This window comes from Herpailurus yagouaroundi, unplaced genomic scaffold (genome assembly GCF_014898765.1).
Source record: "Herpailurus yagouaroundi ecotype Mexico unplaced genomic scaffold, PumYag 220, whole genome shotgun sequence".
Lineage (NCBI taxonomy): Eukaryota > Metazoa > Chordata > Mammalia > Carnivora > Felidae > Herpailurus > Herpailurus yagouaroundi.
Window position 1 is genome coordinate 5,140,180 of NW_024412451.1, and position 13,511 is coordinate 5,153,690.

The 13,511-nt window shown below is 51.5% G+C and overlaps 1 protein-coding gene across 2 annotated transcripts in view; it reads left to right on the forward strand.

The window, feature by feature from the left end:
- TRPM4 (transient receptor potential cation channel subfamily M member 4) overlaps window positions 1-13,511 on the forward strand; it is a 39,775-nt gene that overhangs the window by 17,145 nt on the left and 9,119 nt on the right. For both annotated transcript variants that reach the window (XM_040457671.1, XM_040457670.1), the window contains 5 exons: window positions 3,796-3,925; window positions 4,102-4,247; window positions 5,488-5,600; window positions 5,990-6,067; window positions 10,166-10,597. In XM_040457671.1, the coding sequence (XP_040313605.1) occupies window positions 3,796-3,925; window positions 4,102-4,247; window positions 5,488-5,600; window positions 5,990-6,067; window positions 10,166-10,597 (899 nt within the window). The remainder of the gene's footprint in view (window positions 1-3,795; window positions 3,926-4,101; window positions 4,248-5,487; window positions 5,601-5,989; window positions 6,068-10,165; window positions 10,598-13,511) is intronic.

Consider the following 13,511-nt stretch of genomic DNA (forward strand, 5'->3'; position numbering starts at 1 on the left):
CTAGTTCCAGGACGGTTTCGGTTTCATCATCCCAGAAGGAAACCCCAAACCCATTTAACACTCGCTCCCCATTCCCTCCTCCCCCAGCCCCTGGCAATGACTAATCTGCTCCCGGTCTCTATGGACCTGCCCATTCTGGATACTTTATAGAAATGGAATCATCTCAGATGTGGCTTTTTTGCACTTGACTTCTTACGCTTAGTAGAGCGTTTTTGTGGGTCATCCCGGCTTGTAGGTATAGGCGTGCTTCCTTCTATTTTGCATCTGAATAATATGCCCTTGTATGGATACGCCGCGTTTTGTTTATCCAGTCATCTCTTGCTGGTCGCATGGGTTGTTTTGACTTTTTTGGCTATTGTGAATAATAGTGCTGTGAACACTGGTGTGGAAATACCTGCTCGGGTCCCTCCTTCCCGTTGTTTTGCGTATATACTGAGGACTCCAATTGCTGGATCATATAGCAATTCTGGGTTAAATTTTTTGAGGCACTGCCGTTCTATTTTCCACAGTGGCCGCACCATTTTACATTCCCTCCAGCAGTGTGCAGGGGTTCCAATTTCTCCACATCTCCACCACTCCTGTTATTTTCTGTTTGTTTGTTTGTTTGTTTGTGTGTTTTTTATAATTGCCATCCTAATGTGGTTTCGATTTGTGTTTCCTTAATGATTAATGACACGGAGCATCTTTTCATGGGCTTATTGACCATCTGTTTATCCTTGGAGAAATGTCTATTCAAGTTGGTTTGTTTATCTTGTTGTTGTTGTTGAATTGTACGAGTTCTTTATATGCTCTGGATATCAATCCCGTATCAGGCATATGACTTGCAGATATTTTCTCTCTTGCTGTGGGTTGCCTTTTCATTCTGTTGACAGTGTTCTTTGATTCACAAAAGTTTTAAGTTTTGACCAAGTCCAACTTGTCTGTCTTTTTTCTTTGTTTTTGCTTTTGGTGTCATATCTAAGTAACTATCGCTAAATCCAAGCTCACGAAGTTTTATCCCTGTGTTATCTTTGGAGGGTTTTATGGTTTTGTAATTATATGAACTATAACTATTTAATCCTACACGTTAGTCTTACTGAGATTCCCCATGTGTGATCAGTCACTTCTCCTTTGCTGATCTTACGAGTCTCTGGTTTTGGCTTTTGACAATTTGATTAAAATGTTTTTCAGCATGAACCTCTTTGAATTTATCCTACTTCGAGTTCCTTGCTCTTGCACGTACAGATTCATGTCTTTCATCAAAATTTGGGGAGTTTTACTCCATTATATCTTGAAATATTCTTTCTAGCCATTTCTCACGGTCCTCTCCCTTTGGGACTCCTATTATACATATATTGGTGTGGTTGATAGTGTCCCACAGGTCTTTTAGGTTCTGTTTATTTGTCTTCATTCTTGTTTCTCTCTGCACCCCAAACCGGATCGTCTCAACTGATCTGTCTTCAAGCTCATGCGTTCTTTCTTCTATCTCCTCAAAGCTGCTGTTGAGCCCTTCTAGTGAATTTTTCATTTCAGTTACTGCACTTTCTAGCTCCAGAATTATTACGTTTGTTTTTGTTTTTTTGTTTTCTGGTAATTTCTGTCTTTTTATTCCTATTCTCTAGTAAGACATCCTTCTCCTGGCTTTCTGGAGTTTTTGTCCATGATTTCCTTTAGCTCTTTGAGCACATTTCAGGCAATTAATTTAAAGCCTTTGTCTAGTAAGTCTGGTGTCTTAGCTCCTGCAGGGACGGTTTCTGTTTCTTTTTTTTCCCTGATACTGTGCCATACTTTCTTGTTTCTTTGCCTGCCTCATCGTTTTGTTTTGTTTTAACTGGGCATTTTGAATAATACAGTGTGGCCGCTCTGGAAGTCAGCTCACCCCCTTCCTTCAGGGTGCGTTGTGGTTTGTTGTGTTGACGGTGGTGGTGTTTGTTCAGTGACTTTTCTAAGCTCTTTTGTAAAGTCTTTATTCTTTGTCATGTGTGGCCCCTGAAGGCCCTGTTCTGTTAGGTTAGTGGCCAGCTAGTGACTTGACAGAGAAATCCTTAAACGCCCAGGGCCTGGGAGGGGGGGAGGGGGGAGGGGCCCGACACTCCTGGTTTGCAGATTGGCTCTGTGTCGGAGCTGTCTTTCTTTTTCTTTTAAAAATGTTTAATGTTTATTTTTGAGAGAGAAAGAAAGAGCGCAGGGGAGGGGCAGAGAAAGAGGGAGAGAGAGAGATTCCCAAGCAGGCCCTGCGCCATCGGCACAGAGCCTGATGTGGGGCTCGGACTCACAAACCCCGAGATCGTGACCTGAGCCGAAACCAAGAGTCAGACACTCAACTGGCTGAGCCACGCAGACACCCCTGGAGCTGTCTTTCGACACTCAGGCAGGCCGTTTGCCATTTTGCCTTAGCCTTCACTTCCTGCTTTTGCTGACACAAAAGGTCAGCAAGAGGTGAAAAGTTAGGGTTTTCTCGAATCTCTTCTGAGCCTGCACCATCTCAGTCATGCATGTAGCCTTCTAGATTCCCTGATACACGTAGGAACTCCTCAAACCCTTATTCCTTCAACTCTCCTCTCCCCCCGGCCGCTTCCCTCCCCAGCTGCTGAGTATATTTATCTTTTGTTCGCCTTGACTGTTATTTTTTGCCTCAGGCGGCTGAGGCTAATCTATTTGTCCTTAAATGCTTTCTGACACCGGCCCCGGGAAGCCATTTCTGGTTGGGGGAAGCCCCGAGAACCTTGAGACAAACGCAGGCCCTTGAGCTGTTCCTTCAGATAGCCACCAGCTAAATCCACACGCACACACACGCGCAGCTAAAACCACAATTATTTAAGGAGAAGATCTGAATCTCCCTCTGGTACCAACAGTTTGCACCAGGAACAGGCCGCCCTTCAGGCGGGGTGTTGACAGTGGTAGTTAAAATGTCACAGCGCTCTTTTGCCCAAACTTGGTGTTTTCTTTCTTCGTTGAACTTTCTCCTATTTGTTGTAAGTTTTATAGTCCGGTCTTGGACTCCGAGAAAGTTGGTTCTGACAGTTTTTGCCAGCTTATCTGTTGCTTTTTGGAGAGGCAGAGTTTTGAAATTCCGTACTCTGCCAGTTTAGGGGACATTTCTTCCAACTGCTGCTTGACCTGTCTGTAACCTCTGAGGTCATTCGAACTCTAGCCCAGCCCCGCTCCCTGAACTATCTGACTTTTTTTTTTTTTTTTAAGTTTATTCATTTATTTTGAGAGAGAGCTCGCGTGCACGAACTGAAACAGGGAGAGAATCCCAAGCGGGCTCCGTGCTGTCAGCACAGAGCCTGATGTGAGGTTTGATCTCACGAAGTGTAAGATCATGACCTGAGCCTAAATCAAGATTCGGATGTTTGACCCACTGAGCCACCCAGGTGCCCCTGAACTTCCTGACTTTTGACATTTTCACCTGATGCCCAGATTCACCTACAAACATTGCTTTAATCTTGGCCTCTGATGACCCTGGTTAATTTCTCACTTCTGGCTCTGTCCTTTCCCTTGACCACAGGCTTCCCCCCCCACCACCTTCCGTGAGCCTCTCTAAACTCTGACCCCATCTGGGGTGGCTCAGTCCCTTAAGAATCCGACTTCAGCTCAGGTCATGATCTCATGGTGTGTGAGTTCCCGCCCCGCCTCGGGCTCTGTGCCGACAGCTCAGAGCCCGGAGCCTGCTTCGGATTCTGTGTCTCCCTCTCTCTACCCCTCCCGCGCTTATGCTCTAGTCTCTCTGTGTCTCAAAGCTAATAAATGAAACACTGAAAAAGAAAAAGAAACTGTGACCCGTATCCATGACCCCTCTCTCTGTCTCTTCAGGGCTCCAACGCCGTGGCCTCGGCTCTCGGGGCCTGTTTGCTGCTCCGCGTGCTGGCACGCCTGGAGTCTGAGGCGGAGGAGGCGGCCCGGAGGAAGGACCTGGCGGCCAAGTTTGAGGGCCTGGGTGTTGGTGCGTCAGGCACGCGTGCGTGGGGGCGGGGACAGGGAGCTGCCTTGAGGGGTGTGCGCACCGCCCCCCCACTCCTCCTCGCACAGCCCTGCGCCTTCCCCTTCGGTCCCCTCGTCCTTCCCCGCACACCGCGCCCTCGCTCCCTCTCTTCCCTCATTTATGTCTCCCGCCCCCAGACCTTTTCGGGGAGTGCTACCGCAGCAGCGAGAAACGGGCCGCTCGCCTACTGCTCCGCCGCTGCCCGCTCTGGGGGGATGCCACCTGCCTGCAGCTTGCCATGCAGGCCGACGCCCGTGCCTTCTTTGCCCAGGATGGGGTCCAGGTGAGCCCCTGAGGTGCCGGCATCCTCAACAGTTCCCACCTGGACTTTGGGATGTATGGAGGATGAGCCCCTGCCACTGCGGGCAGCGAATGGACTTGACCGGCCTCCCGCTGGGAGACCACCCACCCTCCAGAAATTCTCAGCCCTCTCCCAGAAGGGCTGCTCTTCCCAGAAGAAGCCCCACCCCCTGCCACGGGAAAGCCAACCTTCCCACAGCAAAGCCCACCCTCCTAAAAAGCTCCCTCCGCGATAGGGAAATTCCTGGTGACTTTAGGAAGTCCCCTGTGGCACACAGGAAGTCCTCCCCACTCCCACGGGAAGTCTCACTCCTCCCAAAGGAAGCCCTGCCTCGTCCGCAGGAAGGCCTTCCTGCTTCCTTTGAGAGGTCCTCAGTTCCAGGTCTCAGCAATTAGAATGACCTCTCTGGACAGTTAGCTAGTGTTTTGGACAGAGATGAACTCTGGTTTAGGAATCCCACCCTTCCCCCCCGGGAAATCCTCTCCTTTGGGAAGCCCTGCTTGGCTCACGGTCGCTCCCATCCTGACCATCCTGACGTTTTAAAACCTTTCCCAATATCAATCTAAAGCTGAACAGGGGTGGGGCACCTGGCTGCCTCAGTGACTCTTGATCTCAGGCTCAGGGTGGTAAGTTCAAGCCCCAACGTCGGGCATAAAGCTTACTTAGAAAAAACAAACAAACAAACAAACAAACAAACAAACAAACACCTGACAGGGGCTCAGAGAGTCCCACCCTCAGTACAGGAAGTCTGCCCACCCCAACCGGAAGTCCTGTCCGCCCCTGTCCGGAAGGATTTGTCTGGCATTTCAAGTAGTTACCCAGAGTCCTTTGCTTTGAATGGTGGTGACACTCGTGAGTTCCAGCTTGGGTCTCTTCCTTAACCTCTCCGTGCCCCATCTGTGCAAAGGGAGAAAATACTAGTCAGTACTTGTTCTCCTGGAGGGGGGGGAGGGGGGTGGTGAGAGTTCAGTGATCTCATCTATGTAAAATGCTTCACCTGGTATCTAGCATATTGTGTTAATAAATGTTGGTTTTGTAACTCTACCCGTTAAAACCTGGGACAGGTCCTCCTCACCTTTGGGCCGGCCCCCCCCCCCCAAAAGTTACGGCCGCCATATTGGGCGCTTGCTCTGTGCTGCAGCTGTTGCCCAGTTCTTCCCTGGGGTCTTTGGAAAGGGGCTGTGGGGAGATTCAGGCTCTGAACCCTCCTCACACCCCACAGTCTCTGCTGACACAGAAGTGGTGGGGGGAGATGGACAGCACCACTCCCATCTGGGCCCTGGTTCTCGCCTTCTTTTGCCCCCCACTCATCTACACCAACCTCATCACCTTCAGGTCAGTCCCTGGGGTCCGACCGGCAGGAGGGGGGTGGTGCTCAGTTTGCCCTTCCTGCTCACATCTGGCTGCCTCCCCACTTGGTCTGTCCAGTGCTTCCCCTCCCTGTTCGCTCTCTTTCCCTCCCCAAGCCGGGGGGCGTGTCTGGGAGGTGAGCTTCCGGGGTGGGGGTGGGGGCCCTCTGCAGTGTCTCTGGGGAACGGTTCCTCTGCCCTCCGGCTGTGGCTCGGGGGGGGGGGGGGGAAGATCCCTTTGGGGTGAGTCTAGGAAAGTTCCTCGCTGTCTCCCTGCCAATGTCTCTGGGTGGAGAAGTTTGGGTCTGCGTCCGGAGAATTCCTCCTCCGCTTGCCCCGTCCCCGTTCCTCACCCTGCGTTTTCCTCCATGCCAGGAAGCCAGAGGAGGAGTCCACACAGAAGGACCTGGCCTTTGGCGTGGATCGGGGCGTCAACGGGGAAGGCCCCGCGGGGTGAGTGGAGCCCCAGCTCCGTGCGAGGGGGGGCCCCCTGGGCAGCTTCAGGAGCCCCAGGCGCTGAGAGCAAAGCCAGAGGGCAGAGGCGGAGCTTCTGGGGGTAATGGCTTCATGAAGCCGTTGACGATACGGAGGAAGTGTCCCAAATGCCACGCTCGGCTTGCGTCAAGCTTTGGTTCTGCCGCGAAGTTTGGAAGCCAGTTTGCCTCATGCCACACGTACTTCCGTCTCCGTGTAGCAAGTGGAATCAGCTGGATTTGGTTCATTCAGGGGATCCTTCGTCGTTTTTTTTGTTTGTTTGCTTTTCTTCTGACTCCAGGGCCATTGCCCTGAAGCTCTGTGCTGTGGTACCCAGGCCTAAGCAAACGGTCTACCAAACTTCTGATGATGCCACAGAGTGGAGGTGCTGAGGGACTTGGCGGTGGGTCAAGCAGACCTGGGTTCAAACCTTGACTTTGACCTTGGAAGTGACTTCACCCCGAGCCCCAGTTTTCTTTTCTGTTAAATGAAGGTGTACCCGTGTCAGCTCAGGTTGGGCAGTGCTGCGTAAGAAAACATCCCAGGGGCGCCTGGGTGGCTCAGTTGGTTAAGCGGCTGAGTCCGGATTTCGGCTCAGGTCACGATCTCACGGTTCGTGAGATCGAGCCCCGGGTTGGGCTCTGTGCCGACAGCATGGAGCCTGCTTAGAATTCTCTCTCTCTCTCTGTCCCTCCCTCGCGCGCACGCTCGCGTGCATGCTCTCTCTCTCGAAATAAATAAGTAAACTTAAAAAAAAAAAAAAAAAGAATGTTCCGGTCTTTAAAAGACAAAAAAGAAAACACCCTAAACTCTCAGCGACTGGCCACAACCAACGCTCACTCCTCACGCTCCTTCTCTGCGTTGTCTGTGTCCTGCCTCCAATATGGCTTCTACCTGGGGGGGCGAATGAGCAGCTCCCAGCTGGGATGTTGCTGGTCTCAGGGCAGAGGGAAAAGGGAAATGGGGAGCGAGGTACTGGCTCTTAAAGCCGCCACGTGGAAGAGACACGTGTCCCTGGTGCCCGCATTTTACTGGCAAAAAGGAGGCGTATGGTAACTCCTCAGCCCCCGATTCTCCCACTGAGAGGGAAGCAGAATGTTTGGCGCCGAACGGCGAGGCGTGTTACAGTGGGGGCCTCACGGGGATAACGTGTCAAGTGCATCACACTGTCTGGCACACAGTAAGCGCTCAATTAATGGGGATCGTTCATTGCTACTGTGGTTATTAACCCATTTATCACTTATTTCGTTAAACGACGTGTGTAGGCATAAGGGTCTCAACCTCTGGTAACAGAGACACGGAGAAAACGAGGCTCACACTTATATGCATCTTCGTACCCTCCGTCTCTACTTAAAAAAAAATTATTTTAATGTTTATTTTTGAGAGAGAGAGAGAGAGAGAGCAGGGGAGGGGCAGAGACAGAAAGGGAGACACAGAATCCGAAGCAGGCTCCGGGCTCTGAGCTGGAGCCCAACGCGGGGCTCGAACTCACCAGCCGTGAGATCATGACTTGAGCTGAAGTCGGACGCCTGACCAACTGAGCCACCCACGCGCCCCCCCCCCTTTTTTTAGTGTTTATTTATTTTTGAGAGAGAGAGAGAGACAGAGTCTGAGGGGGGGGGCGCAGGGCAGAGAGAGACAGAGACACAGCCTCTGTCTCTATTTTAGGCAGTTAGGTGAGAAGAGGGAGGGACCCTGGCCCCCAGTATCCCAGAAGAAAAAATGTTTCTGGTAAGTGTTAGAAACATGACCGGCAGTCTCTAAAATCCACTACCTACCTCGGGGAGCAAATTTAAATGTATATATGTAGACACACACATATTTTTCCGAGATAACGCACAACAAATACGAAATATTTGTCAAGATGGAAGAGAAAGCTAAGGAAAAAATTGGGACCGCTGAGAAAAGTCCCCAGTGTCAGGATCAGTAACGATGTGCTCACCCAGTGAGCTCCCGACTTTTGCACCATGGTGATGGTGACAGTGACGGCGACCATAGCTGATGTCCTGGAACACTCGCAGTGGGCAGCCAGGGTGCTAAGTCCTTTTGAAAATCAGTTTCATTCCCTCAACAGCCCTATGCCGTAGAGTCTGTTATTTGAGGATGAAATGACTGAGGGACTAAGTCACTCGCCTCAGCTCATGTGACCGGTAGATGGTGGAGCTGGGATTTGAACCAGCTTCTTGCTCCTGAAGCCGTCCGTGCTCTTAGCCACTGTGGAGAGCCACCTCCATGGAGAGCTTTGTAGAAAGACAGAGTCCCGGGTGCCTCCTCAGGGAGGCTCGGGATGCGCCCAGGAAACTGTGTGGCCCGGCTGTGCCTGATTCAAGATGGCGGACGGCAGGGAGCCTTCTGACCCACCACGCGGTCTTGGGTCCCAGGGCCCCACGGAGGGTGAAATGCCAGATAACAGGTCTCCTTTCCTTTGACCCTAGGGAACTTTCTGTCCTCTCTGCATCTCACTCGCTTTAGCTTTTACGGTTCTTTCCTCTTGTTTTCTTGAGACCAGCTTTTGCTGAGATAAAATTCACATTCAGTCCACCCATTGAAGGGGTTACGATTCAGTGGTTTTTAGTATGTTCACAGAATTGTGCCGTTGTCACCACAATGAACCTGAAAACACTGTCGCTGCCACAAGAAACCCTGTACCCGTTAAGGGTCACTCCTCATTCCTCCCTCCCCCCAGCCCTGGGGGGCCAATAATTGGTTTTCTGTGTCTACGAATTTCCCTATTCCTGACGTTTTGTATAAATGGGGCCATACACTATGTGGTCTTTTATGATTGGCTTCATTAACTTATCATCACGTTTTCAAGATTTATCCATGTTGTAACACGTGTCAGTCAGTGCTCCATCCCTTTATATCGCTAAATAATATTCTGGTGTGTGGCCACACCATATTTTACTTATCCATGGATAAGCAGGTGGACCTTTGGGTTGTTTCCACTCTGGGGCTATTATCTTTCTTCTTGGTTTATATATACACTTTTTTTTTTTTAATGTTCATTTTTGAGAGAGAGAGAGACAGACAGCATGACTGGGGAAGGGGCAGAGAGAGAGGGAGACAGAACGTGAAGCAGGCTCCAGGCTCTGAGCTGTCAGCACAGAGCCTGACGTGGGGCTCAGACCCATGAACTATGACATCATGACCTGAGCTGAAGTCAGACACTCAACCGACTGAGCCACCCAGGTGCCCCTTCTGCTTGGTTTATAAAAAGAAGACGCCTTTCCAAGCCAATTTAATTTTCCTGTTAGCTTTCTGAGTTTACTATTAATTTGCATTATTCATGTTGGCTTTTTAAAAAATAAAGTTTATTCATTTATTTTTAGAGAGAGGGAGGGAGAGAATCCCAAGCAGGCTCCCCAAGTTGTCAGCACAGAATGCAATGCTGGGCTTGAACTCACAAACTATGAGATCATGACCTGAGCTGAAATCTAGAGCTGGAAGCTTAACCAACGGAGCCACCCTGATGCTCCTATTTTGGCGTTTTTGATCTGAGGTCGGAATTAAGAGTCAGGCTGAAATTGGGACAGAGGATCAGAACTTGGAGGAGAAGGGTCAGAGACAGGAGTGGACCGAGGAGGTCAGAATCCAGAAGCCAAATACGGCTGTGTGGTCCGAGGTCAGATCCGGAGAACACCGGGCCGGACAGCCTGACGTCAGAATTTGTGGGTCAGAAGTTAATGTTCAGGGACAGCGCTGTCTAACCTGGGGAGCCGAGATCATGGAAGTGAGGGGGGTCAGAGGTCAGGGGGATGGTCCAAAGTCAGAGAGTCAGAGGCTATGAAGGTGAAGGAAGAGGGAGTCGGCAGTCAGACACGGGTCAGAGGCCAGAGGGTGGAGAAAGTCAGAGGTAGAAAGTCAGCAGTCTTGATGGTAGGAGATTTCAGAGGTCAGGGGTTAGATACACGGGTCAGAAGTCAAGGCGATGGCAGGCAGCCGACTTGGTTTCAGGTCCAGCAGGGTTAGAAGTCAGATGGGAAAGGTGAGAGGTCTTGATGATGGGGAAGAGGGGCTCAGAGGTCAGGCTGAGCCCTCCTCCCCCCCCTCCCCGCCCCCCCCCCCCCCCCCCCCCAGGCTGGCAGAGCCCCCTGAGCAGACCCCCGTGGGGACGCTGACGCGGCCTGGACGCAGGGGCTGCTGTGGGAGGTGCCCCCCACGCCTGCGCCGCTGGCCCCAGTTCTGGGGGGCGCCGGTGACCGCCTTCATGGGCAACGTGGTCAGTTACCTCCTCTTCCTGCTGCTCTTCGCCCACGTGCTGCTCGTCGACTTCCGGCCCGAGCCGCCCGCCGCCCCGGAGCTGCTGCTCTACTTCTGGGCCTTCACCCTGCTCTGCGAGGAGTTCCGCCAGGGCCTGGGCGGCGGCTGGGGCAGCCTGGCCACCGGGGGGCCCGGCCCGGGGCCCCGCCGGGCCCCGCTGCGCCACCGGCTGCACCTCTACCTCGCGGACGCCTGGAACCAGTGCGACCTGGTGGCCCTCACCTGCTTCCTCCTCGGCGTGGGCTGCCGGTGAGTGTCCCCGTGACCTTGGGCCGCGGGCCCTCCCCGCTGGGCTGGAGCCAGCTCCGCTTTTTCTTGAAAAGCAGGCAACCCCTTCTTGCTGCAAGGCACCCACCGCGGAACCGCGGGCCCCCAGCAGTTTGCTCGCTCGCGTGCGGGAATCCGGCTTGAGGGACGTGGGGATCGGGGCAAGAACCGCACTGTGGTTGTTGCTGTTCTAGATCTGCAGGCTCTCGGGCTTTTCTCTAGTCCTCGAACCTGGCCCCACAGCTGCAGCACCAGCTGGTGGACCGGAGTCCTCCCCCCAGACATCCGGCCGGGCGCGGACACCACCCTGGCCTTCTCCCCTCCTCTGTCCTCCTGGCCCCCCCCCCCCATCGGGTCTCCTCTCCCTCCCGCCCCCTTGCCCCAGCCCCCTGGACGCCCCTCTTCCCTCCAGTCCATCTCCCGTGGGGCCCGCAAGGGTCTTTCTACTCCCAGAGCTGACCCGTGGCTGCCCAGCACCCCTGCACTTGGCACTGGGAGCCCTGGACGGTCCTGGCGCGCCCATCTCTCCCAGCCTGTGCCCCCATTTCTTTCTCTTTTCTTCATCTGGGCTCCGGCCCCTCCAAGCAGCTCACAGTTCCTTCCTCACAGCCACGGGGGCTTTGACCTTGATCCTAAATATTTTCAATCTGTGCAATTACAAAATTGGAATCAGAATTTGACCAGGACAGATGAGTTCTTATCAAGGAAGTGTTTTCCAGTTTCTTCAAACTTCCTCGGTCAGTTTTATATGCAGGGCAGTTAAACTAATTAATTTTCTTTTTCCTTCTTTTCTTTTTCTTTTCTTTTTTTTTCCTCCTTTCTTTCTTTCTTCTTCTTCTTTTTTTTTTTAATGTTTATTTATTTTTGAGAGAGGGAGAGAGAGAGCACGCACAAGCAGGGGAGGGAGACACAGAATCTGAAACGGGCTCCAGGCTCCAAGCTGTCAGCACAGAGCCAGAGGTGAGGCTTGAACTCAGGAACCCTGAGATCATGGCCTGAGCTGAAGTCGAGGCTTCACCGACTGAGCCACCCAAGCACCCCATATTGTTATTTTTATTTTCAGTTTCTGAAATTACTTCAACTTCGTGAATTATTATTTGGGTTAAGTCGTACCACAAATATTGGGCTCATCATTTGTGTTATTGTCTGTATCGAATTTTGCCCAAACCTAGGTTCTGGGTTTGTGAATTTTACTTTGTGGCTTTGATTCATTCGTGTCCAGTTTTCCTGGGTCAAATTTTATAGATTCACATTTATATTTAAGTTTTTTAAATTAAAAAAAAATTATTTTAGAGGGGGGGGGCAAGTGCAAGAGTGGGGGAGGGGCAGAGAACGAGAGAATCTTAAGTAGGCTCCTCGCTCAGTGCAGAGCCTGACTGGGGGTTTGATTCCATCACCCTCGTGAGTTCAAGCCCCGCATCGGACTCTCTGCTGTCAGTGTAGTGCCTGCTTCGGATCCTCTGTCCCCTTTTCTCTCTCTGTCCCTCCCCGCCCCCCCCCCCCCCAAAGATGTATAAACATTAAAAGAAAAAACAAGTTGTCAGGAATTCACCTCAAATATTTCTGTCGCCAAGACTGGGCTGTGTAATGTTAGTTCATTTCTTCCATGGTTTCCAGATCATACTGTGTGGTGCCCAGGGAAAGGGCAGGGGCATGTCAACACATCCTTGGGGACAAATTGTCGTGTCTTTGAGTCTCGCTGTTCCCCTTTCTCGAAACACTTTTCCCTCTTCTCCTTGGCCAAGCCAATGCCTCCGCTTCCTTTAGGCCTCAGTTTTGCTGCCTCCGTCTCTGGAAGGCTTCCTTTATCCTTGCCAGACTCCGGGTCCCTCCCGTGTGCCTCCCTCCTGTCCTGAGGTCACCCCAAATGGTGCTCTCAGTATGGCTTGTGCTGTCTTTCTCCTCACACAAGATTATAAACGCGACACCGTCTCCCAGCAACTTAAAATGTCTTTGAAACACAGTCTCTTATCAAAGAAATGCAGAAAGTTGTCCTCAGTGAACAGGATTAAACAAAAGAAAGGCACAGAACAGAAACCGACATTATTCTTCAGTCTTTCCGAGAGTCCTCACTCTTCCATCCACGGTCGCCATCAAGAGTTTGGTGCACGTTCTGCCTGGTCTTTCTTTTGTTTTAATGTTGATTTATTTATTTTTGAGAGAGAGGGAGAGGGAGACAGAATCCCAAGCAGGCTCTGTGCTGTCAGTGCAGAGCCCAATGCGGGGCTCGAACTCACGACCCCTGAGATATGACCTGAGCCGAAATCAAAAGTCTGACGCTTAACCGGCCGAGCCACCCAGGCGCCCCACATTCTGCCTGTTCTTTTTCTGTGCTTTTACGTGGACAGAGACACATACGTTTACACACAAATGACATTATATTTGCGGTATTTTTCGCCAACTTTTTTTTTCCCTCTTCGGTATGTCCTGCCATCCTTTCCATGACCGTGTTTGCAGATATACCTTGGTCTTTGAATATGTGTCATTCGGTTCCAGAAGAAGGGGGTTTCAGCCACCGTTGGCTACAGATTAGACAAGACCGACTTCTCCTGGCCAGAATGTGTTGAATGAATGAGTTCTTTTCATAAGGCAGGGAGACTGAATTTCTAAACTGGAAGAGGTAGAAATCTGGCCCAAAGTCTTGCCACAAAGTCTCTTTCATTTTCTACTCAAGATAACAGGAAGTTCTAATCAGGTATTAGCTGATGAGGTTTCTTTTTTTTTTTTAAAATAAAGTCCCAGGGGCGCCTGGGTGGCTCAGTTGGTTAAGCGACCGGCTTCGGCTCAGGTCATGATCTCACTGTTCGTGGGTTCGAACCCCACGTCAGACTCTGTGCTGACAGCTCAGGGTCTGGAGCCTGCTTCGGATTCTGTGTCTCCCTCTCTCTCTGCCCCT